This window comes from Camelina sativa, chromosome 10 (assembly GCF_000633955.1).
Source record: "Camelina sativa cultivar DH55 chromosome 10, Cs, whole genome shotgun sequence".
NCBI lineage: Eukaryota > Viridiplantae > Streptophyta > Magnoliopsida > Brassicales > Brassicaceae > Camelina > Camelina sativa.
In genome coordinates, this window is record NC_025694.1 from 19339348 (window position 1) to 19349702 (window position 10355).

A 10355-nucleotide genomic window follows, 5' to 3' on the forward strand; every position below is an offset into this window, starting at 1 on the left:
GGTTTTAAGAATCAATTATTGTAACAAAATAAAATTGATTATGGTTTTATAATAGTTAATTGATCAAATAAATTAGAAAAGATAGAAAATTAAAATTAATACCTAATATTAAATATAATTAAATTTATATTTATATTTAGTTAATTTTATTAGAAAATTTAAAATAATGTAAAATAGAAATAAAATGCAAGTGGTAATAGATAAGATCACATGTTTATAATTTTAATAATATTAACAATTAATTTAAGAAACACATTGGTTATTGGATCGGTTCGGTTTTAAACCGAACCAAACCGAACCATTTGGGTTGAGAAGAAACATAACCGAATGGTTGGAGTGTAGGATTGTGTTTGGTTTGGGTCATTTTGAGTTCGGTTGGTTCGGTCCGGTTCGGTTTAAATGTCCACCCCTCAAGTGGAGTGCATATTTAAAGTTTGGATTCGAATATGGTATTCTATTTTTTCCCATAATATTATTTTTTATAATTTTTAAAGAAATAAGTTCAAATTTTAATCAAAATTACAATCTTAAGAAAAAAACATATTTAGAGTTAATTAATGTGTTATTCTTAAAAAAATTATCACATAATTTCATTACTATTAATTAAGTTTAAGTTTTAAATATATTTTATATATTAAAAAAATAATTTATTGAAATGCACATCGGTTATCCGCAGATCTCACTATTTCAGGGATGGATGCAAAGAGTTTTTGTGGCTCAAAATATTTAAACTCATTGCATGATGACTTAGCGGACGGGTTTGACCCGGTTAACAATTTTATTTATATCATCTGATTCATGAAATTTTTGATTTTTGCGATTTTTATTTGATTTGATAGTTCAAGATTTTGATAAAAATCTAACCGATTACTAATTCGGTAACATTTAATCCAGATTCGCTATCATGTCAATCTAAAATTTATGATGAAACGATTACTATTTTAAAATTTCATGAATTCAAACCAATATAAGTCTATATTATAAAGATTATACTAAATAAATATATTTACAAATGTAATATATCAAACAAAAATTTCACTCTGTATAATAGCACATGTTATTACCTAGTTTGTATTTGTTTTTCATGGTCTTGCTTCTCTGTTTGTCTTCTTCGTTACCACCGATGGCTCCTCAAGAATGATGTTCTTTGGTAGATTTGTTTATGGTGATTAAAAATAAGTTTCAAACCAAAGAAACTTTTTGGTTTGAAGGAACTCTTTTTAATTATATTTGATTAAGGTTAATTTAGCCATTTTACTTATGTAATTAAGACATATAAGCCAGTAAATAGCTAAAATTCTTGTGGAGATTCACATAATTTTCTTTTAAGTGTTTATTCTTTTTTTTTTGGACAAGTGTTTATTTTCTTTTGTGAACAAAAAAAATGAAATGTTGAATTATGTTTAAGAAAACAAAAGATACATTTGTTGAAGAGATTATCAAAGCTATAGTTCATTGAATGCTATTAAACAACAATACTAATATAAATCGGTCAATGTTTTCGGTTTTCAAACTTCAGTTTTTCATCATTGGTGGCATTTAATTTTGTTGTGTAGCCCAAATTTAATAATATCGAGATTTTTAATTATCTCTTATATATTAAAAGAGAAGCATTTTCACACAAAATGCTGATGTTGTTACCTAGTAAAAATTATAGTAAAAATATTTAATAATTATTTTATACCGCACAAAATGCGGTTGTTACCTAGTAAATGTGTAAGGTAAACACATGCCAAAAATCTAAGTAATTGGGGGACGAGATTTTGCCATAATATTTAAAAGAGCACCGTTACCAAATTATGCAAAAATTATCTACTAAACATACAGTTTGATTATGAATTATATATAGTTTTAGTTATACTTATTTAATGTCTCATTATAACTGAAAAATGATTTACGACAATTTAAGTACATTATCAATTAAAATTCTGATTTGAATATCTAATTTTTTTTACAGTGTAGTAATAAGACATATCTCCCTCTTAAAGAAGAAAAATCTTATGTTCAAAGTTACAATATCTTGATGGTAATATGCATAATTAAGGTGATATACTAGTAAGTAGAATCAGTTATAGATAATTATAAATGATTATATATATATATGTTTGAATATTTCTAAAACATTTGAATGTATTATATACTAGCTCTGTCTCATGTTTTGTAATTTTTTCAAGTTCTACAAATATTGATTTTCTACTATTTTTAATAAATGATATTAAATTTTTGTAAACATCAAAAAATAATCATTAAAAAAATTGAAAAATCTGAATAGTCATTAGTCTATAATTATATAATATTTTTTTAGTAAAAAATAACAATGTATTTTTTTAGTTAGTAATCATTGTTTTTTAATTTGTGTAATAATCTTTAAGAAACATATGAAGTACATTTCTGTCATTTTCATTGTTCATTTATTTCAGCAGGGCAATAAATAATTAGAGCCAAAAACTTAAAGACTAGGAACCTAAGAGTTATCAGGAATGAGATTAATTAGGTTTAATGACAGATCATAATTATATATTCTTAGAGTGCTCTCTTTTTTGACCAAGAGTATGTGGCAAAGAAAGCGAGTAGCGAAATAGAAACATACACGAGCGTTGTTCTGAAAGAAGAAAGAGATATTTAAAATTCAGTAGCCGTCAGCTTCAATCCAAAAATTAAATAGGTATTTTATGTGAAGGACAAAAATTGTAAAATATAAATATCTTGCAAGTCATACAAAAAAAACCAATTATCCAAATTAGAAAATTTGTCCCAAAATGAAAGAGAGAAAAAAAAAACATAGCTTTTTGTTTACACTTTTTGGGTCTAGTCAGAACAAAAAGCGCTGTCCTCTGGGATGTTCCAAAAGTCAGACACGTGGCGTTGAGTTTACGGTAAGAGAGAGAGAGAAGAAGAAGGATAGGGATCATGCTTGGTTTGTAATTTTACGCCACTCGATTATTTATTAATTACCAAATAATTCTTGCCCACTCGTTTCTCGTTCGGTGGTATTTTAAGCTATCGGGTTTATGTTTTTTTTGCTTTTATCTTTTTTTTTCTTTCATCAATCGTTATTAAAAAAGTATTTTTACATTATTATTTCAGATCTTACGATCTAAAATATTCTTATAAAAAAAATTCTACCAGTAAAATACTGGTGTAGTGGCCACTAAGAAGTTCTTGGTTCATGTATTTTTGTTGCTTTTTTTTTTTCCCCTTGATAAAAACAATTTGTTGAAAACACATACGTGATTACGTTTGATATCAATCATTAACCGACTCTATTCAAATCGATAGATATTACTGAAGCATTGACAAAATAAAGAAGATATTATTACTTAATCGAGTTATTGCATGTGATGAGAGGGTTTTTATCAATCGAGATATTTCTCAATAGTCTAAAACTTAGGGAAGAAAAATAAATATCTGGTATATGGTATGTGTTGTAAATTGAACCTAAAGTCGTTGAGAAAGGGTTTTATACTTTTTACTTTGTTTTATATCCAAAGAAGTCAAACTCAAAAATTGAAGCCGATCGAACGATTGAAAATTCATGACAAAATATGCTAATTGAGCTACTAGATAACCTAATTTTGTGACGAAAATATCTTTACCATATGATATTACTTTAAAACATTCAAAATTATATATATTAATGATGAACCATGTAAACACGATATGACAAGTTGACAACTATGCAATAAACATATCATGTGTGACATGTGCTTTTCAATCACGGGTTTATTATTATCTCAGGTTAGATAAGTCAGAATTGGGCCAGTTTAAGAAGGCCCAATCTTGTAAGCGTTATGGGTCCAACAAATTTTGCTCATAATTCTCGGCCGCTCGCATCTCCGGAGTCTTTGCCGCTTGCTTCACCGTGTCTCGAGACGACATGGTGGTGGTGCCATAACGGACGGTGTTTCTCTCGAAGTTAGAATCGGTTCTGATTTATTTGTTTTGTTAGATTCTCATAGTATTATATGATTCTGTTTCTCTTTGCGATTCTCATAGTTTGTGATGTTCTGTAGGCTTTGATTTTGTAATTGGAGAAGATAAAAGGAGTGAGAAGGAATGTTTACAAATAAGGAAAGACAAGAAGAACGTATTGGCAAAAATGGAACACCAAGGCTTCAATTTCTACAGGTTTGGTTTAATGTTTCTGAGATTGTAACCTCTGTGCCAATGAATCTAAAGTAGCATTTTTGTTAAAGCTGAGTTTTGACTTCTTCTTTTTAATTGCACAGGAGCTTGTGAGTCAGTTTCAGAATGCAACTGATCAAGGTAGCTATATTCATGCTTTTGTTTGAAAATTTCGAAAGTATTGTTGCATAAGACTGGCTTTAGTGCTTTCTTGTGATTTTTGAGGAATCTGTGCAGCTTCATATGGATTTTTAGGGTACTTAGGTATGAATGAGGATATATGATAGTAGGCTTCATAGCATGCGCAAACCTAGCAATAGGATTTAGCAGTTTAACTCTTATTTTGCATTTTTTTGGAGTTGTGTAGTTTGTCCAACATTATCAATACTTCTCTGGCTTTGTCACTTAGTTTTGTCAAGTTATATTAACACGATTACTGTTTTGCACCTGCAGAAACAAAGGAGAGAATTGTAGCAAACTTGGGGAATTTCGCATATGACCCTTACAACTACACTATTTTACGTCAGGTAAGTTCAAGTACACTATCAACATGGTGCCATGGAACACCCAATCCAGCACTTTGTTCTTCTCTTCATGATGAAAATGTTAATGGTTTACTCGAGCAGCTAAATGTATTGGAACTATTCATAGACTGTCTGACAGAGCCAAATGAAAAGCTTGTGGAATTTGGAATAGGAGGATTATGCAACGCATGTGCTGGTAAAGAGCCTGGAAGATACAAATATACTCTCTGATTCTAAACTGTGTTTTTGTTGTTGTTGTTGTTGCCATAACTGCACCTTACTGATCATCAAACCAAATGCTCTTTTCTCTTCTTGTGCAGACCCAAAAAATGTTGCTACAATTGTCGAGGCTGATGGAATTCCTCTTATAATCAAATGTTTATCAAGTCCTGTACGGAACACTGTGAGTCCAAACGAGTTTCTTTCCTCATTAATGTGTTTTTTCTGGTGTTTAAAATGGAATCTCAAAAATTGTTTGTTTTCTAATAGGTGAATTATGCAATTGGGGTTTTGTATTACATGTGCGACTATAACAGAGCAACAAGAGAGGAGATTTTGAGAGCGGAAGTGGTGGATCTCATAGAGAGGTACGCAGCTGCTGATTCAGTCAGTGTAAGCTTTAGTAACTTGGCTAAGGCGTTTCTTGACAAGCATGCTCATGCATACACATGAGATTCTTGAATATTATCTTTTCACGATGAAGTAGTTGGATTCAGTTTAGAAGTACCAAAGATGGTGATTTCGCCAGTTTGGGCCAAAAACGCAAACGGTGGGATGAATGTTTTGAGGATTGGGAAAGTGTTTAGTTGCGTCTAGTGGGAATGTAGTTGAGTAATGAAAATGTTAAATTAATGAATTGGAGAGACATTTTTCATACACCAATGAAAACGTTTTTTGTATATTCAATGTGTCAACATTTATCACTTATGGCTGTGTACTAGTTTCATAGGCCTCAATTATTTTTTAATAACATCAAACTTTTTCAGCTTTTAAACGTTTATTATCATAGTCTAGAAGCAAGGTAGATTATACATATCGTGCAACCAATTTTAATATTTGTTCATAGATTTATTGTTTTCAACACAAGAGTTCGTAGACCAAAAGAAGATATAAGACTTGTTTATAAAACAAGTTGAGTGGTTGATTGATTTATATTTGTGCCATTTCAACTACTCGTTAGTTACCACTGTGGCTCTTTCTGCATCCCAACCCGTAAAATATTGCATCTTAATATAAAGCATTTGTAAGCAAAGAAGAAGTGCTTTATGAGCGTCCTGTATTCAACTAAATCCATCTCAAAACATGTGTTTCTGCCGAAATTGTATCCTCTGTCAATTTCTTGAAGGCTAGGCCAAAGAAGAAGGCTCTGTGAATAAATGAAAAAGAAGAAAGTTAGTGAATGATGCTTTACTGGATTTCCATCGATTGCCTTACTATGGATACAAGATGCTTATTCTTATACTAGCAATGGAACAATCTATACCCAGTGTTGACACTTTTTCTAGCATCTACCTACTCTCTTCTGATAGGATAGGATCAAAACAGTTAGATAGTACGATTGTGGGAGAGCCAGCTGGTTTTGCTATCTTTGCCCTCTGCATCGGTTTTTCATTTGTGTCCTTGTGTTGCAGAGCAAGACTCTCTGCTTTTGTCCTCTTATATTGGCGAGAGGGACTGAGATCACATGGGCCTTGTTTCATAATTGCTTTTTCGTCATGGACTTGAGGCCTTATGCTTTCAGTCTCTTATTCTAATGACACCCGGAGGACTGAAAGCAAGCTCCTGTATTGTAGTAATACCAAAAGAATGTCGTGTGAAACACGAAAGTTGCTTGAGATGGAGAAAGAAAATTAGGGTTGGTGAAAAACCTTTTCGAAGAATTTGAATGAGTCGATCAGAACGCTGAAATCGGACCAAATTCTCAGTAGAACTAAAGTTGAGGAACACAAGATGAGTTTTGCCCTTCAGCCTCAGAGAAACGAGACCCGTTAGAATCTTTGTGAAGCCTTCAAGCTCTGCAGTTTTAAGATCTAGTGCTTGTAATAACGAAGTTTGGGACTAGAATAAGTCATCATCATCAAGCGAATTGACTAATACTGTTGTTGCTGCTTCTGTCTCCTGTCCATGCATTAGAGGTTTCTCCCTCAATGCAAAGAGTTTCTTGACCTTGGTTACGACATCACTGACGAACACGTCATTAGTGCTGCAAAAAGAAAGCCCAACAGTGAAGAGCTAATGTTGACATAGAAAGCAAACACACATAAATGTTTATACCTACTAGATATCGCGCGAGTTTACTGAAATTAGCTTAAAAACAAAAAGCTTCCAAGACCCAATATATTAGATATGAAAGAGGTCAAAAACCATATGACAAAACTATATATCATCTATGTCCACACAATAATTGGTAACCACTAACCACATACCTTTTCTGGCCAATATTTTACAATTTCTTTTTTTCCTCTTAAAAAATGTTTGTTTTTTTGGAAATTCTTCTTTTAAATTCAAATTTTTGTTAATCAAAAAAGAAAATTGTGAACTTTAGACAAAGTGATAGGCTCCTGGGTGAGGATCTATTCCCAAGGACTCACTTTGCTAGGTTGTGGAGTGGGATGGACAAAATGATGATGAACAATGGATTGAACTTTGGTGATGCAGCGGAATTGATAGATGAATGACGATGAAGGTGAAGGGATTTGAAGGGGGAATGAATTGTACTTCCAAGAGAGATGGGAATCTCTTAGACTACAAGCTTGAGTATAACTTAGATATGACTCACTAAAAAATAAACAAGTTGAGAAGATATTACACACTCCTCAGATCAAACAAGTAGAAAGAAGTTTTTGATTAAAATGTTTGATGAGTTACAAAAGAGAAATACAGGGAGATTATATAGAAGATGAAGGATGAAGGAGAAGAGGGGAGAAAAGAAAGACATGCAAGAGCATACAATGTCTCTTGGAAATTACAAAAACACTAAATGCAAAGTTTGAATAAAAGAGATAGAAAATGAGCCTAATTAAATGGATCACAATGGGCCTCTGGAATAAGTTTGTGGGCTTGTCTCATTAAAAACCTCCCTTGGAAAACCCAGTGGGACAAAACCAAGAGGAGGGAAAAGAGTACAAGTCCACACACCTCCATTGCATCCTTCTTAAGAGGCTTGAATCACAACCAGAGTGGTTGGATAAACACACTCAATACTGTCCTGAACTTGATGTAGAAGTGTAGTGATGACTTGACTTAGCAGCTTTGTCTTTGACCTCGTCAAGGGACCGTTCGAAACATACAAGGCTTCCTGCAGAACGCCTTCTTCCTTCGGCAGAACGTCTTCCTCTTCCGGCAGAACGCCTTCTTCTTTTGGCAGAACGTCTTCCTCTTTTGGAAGAACGCCTTCTTCTTTCGGCAGAACATCTTCCTCTTCCGGCAGAACGCCTTCTTCTTTTGGCAGAACGTCTTCCTCTTTTGGAAGAACTCCTTCTTCTTTGGACAGAACGTCTTCCTCTTTTGGAAGAACGCCTTCTTCTTTCGGCAGAAGCTTCTTAGGTTCAATCTGCTCTATAACTCCTTGTTCCAAGCTGTCCATGCTCATATCATCCTCTCCCACTTGAAAAGGATTTGTCCTCAAATCTGTTTCACCTGCAAAATAAGGGATAAGATCAGCGGGAAAATGACCATTTTATTCCCCAAGTATTTGTAATTGACACTTTTATTCCCCAACTTATACGTGAACACATTAATCCCTTAATTTATATTTGATTTAACAATATTAGACGAGAAAACAACCAACTTTAATTAATTAACGGAGACATTAAAAACTCGACTAAAACCTAATGAACTCATAAACCTAGGGTTCTTAAGCGATTAAAAGAACTAAGATAAGTGAGATTGAGATCGATTTCATATATCTCAAAGAGAAAATCATGACTACAAAAAGGCGTAAGCTTCAAATTCGAAGAGAACCACAAGCCCAATTCGTAGCCGAAGTTGCAGGGAAGAGAGTTGATGTCGATGTTGTAGACGAGAGAGTAGAGGCCGAAGTTGAAAACGACAGAGTAGAATCTCATGATTCAAGTGTTGACGAAGATGATTGTCCATTTATCATCGACGACAACCGAGGATATACAGAGGTGGATCTATGTTTGGCTGGAAATGAAGAGGAAAAAGATGATGAGCTCGTCGATGTTGTAATCTGCAACAACTTAGAAGACCATTTTGGGTCTGATGCATGTGAAGATGCAACAAATGGTAATGATTCTGATGATAGTGGGGATGACATTTGGGACGACGAGAAGATTCCGGATCCATTATCTGATGATGACGAAGAGGAAGCTGAGAGACCATTCACTCATGAAGATCGACCTGATGATTATTTAGCATTGCATAAGACATTCAACAATGCAGATGAATTCAAGTATGCACTCCTCAGGTATTCTCTAAAAACTCAATACGATATCAGAATGTATAAGTCATCATCTAACAGGCTTGGGGCAAAGTGCACACAACACATCGAAGATAAGTGTCCATGGAAAGTGTATTGTTCTTTTGAGAAGAGGAAAAACAAGCTTATGATAAATATCTATCAGAATGAGCATGTTTGTGTAAGATCTGGTTACACAAAGTTGTTAAAAAGTGGAACTATTTCACAACTGTATGAGGAAAGGCTGCGAGTGAACCCTAAGATTAAATCTCAGGAGATGGTAGATGAAATCAAAAGAGAGTATAATATGATAGTTAGTGTGCATCAGTGTAGGAGAGCTAAGAAGCTGTTGAAACTTAAAAGAAGGGCCAGCCATGAATCCCATTTTGCTAGAATATGGGATTATCAAGAAGAGATATGTACCTCTAATGATGGTTCAACTATGGAGATTGAGACAGTTCCTGGTCCAGTTCCTGGTAGCTTGCAAAGATTTTACCGTCTCTATGTATGTTTTGAAGCATTGAAAACATCTTGGAAGCAGTCATGTAGACCTATTATTGGATTAGATGCTGCATTTATGAAATGGAATATCAAAGGTCAAATGTTAGCTGCAGTTGGTAGAGATGGTGATAATAGAATATTTCTAATTGCTTGGGCTGTGGTAGAGGTGGAGGATATAGATAATTGGGTGTGGTTTGTGAAACTTCTAAAAAAGGATTTGACACTTGAAGATGGAGCTGACATTACCATCATTTCAGATAAACATCATGTAAAATTTCTGTTAAGTTGTTACTTATAAGATTGATGATAACTTGTAATATTTTTTTATAAAGTTTACATGTGGTGACAGGGTTTGCTAAATGCAGTTCATGATGAGATTCCCAAAGCTGAACATAGATTGTGTGCTAGACACATTTTGGAAAACTGGAAGAAAACAAACAAAGATATTGAGCTTGAGCGTATGTTTTGGAAAATAGCAAGGAGTTATACAACCGCATCTTTTGCTACTAATTTAGAAATACTAAAGAGGTACAACCAAGGTGCTTATGGCTCACTACAACGCACTGCACCAACAACATGGTCTCGGGCTTTCTTCAAACTTGGATCTTGTTGCAATGATAATCTCAACAACCTGTTAGAGTCTTTCAATAGGAATGTGAGGGAATCAAGAAGGAAGCCATTACTTGATATTTTAACAGAAGTAAGGAGGAAATGTATGGAGAGGAATGCAAAGAGGACAATTATAACTAAAAGGTGGAAGAAGAGGTTCACACCAAGAGCAGATA

General features: G+C 33.5%; 1 protein-coding gene across 2 annotated transcripts; it reads left to right on the forward strand.

The window, feature by feature from the left end:
* Positions 3732-5643, forward strand: LOC104719345 (armadillo repeat-containing protein 7-like). Of its 2 annotated transcripts, none has more exons than XM_010437256.2 (7): positions 3732-3915; positions 4014-4128; positions 4230-4266; positions 4579-4652; positions 4752-4845; positions 4970-5052; positions 5139-5643. In XM_010437256.2, exons 2-7 carry the CDS (start codon positions 4057-4059, stop codon positions 5319-5321), a joined length of 543 nt encoding a protein of 180 aa, XP_010435558.1. In that variant the 5' UTR covers positions 3732-3915; positions 4014-4056; the 3' UTR covers positions 5322-5643. The 2 variants fall into 2 exon arrangements, with proteins under 2 accessions (XP_010435558.1, XP_010435557.1); XM_010437255.2 differs by having other exon boundaries at positions 3736-3925.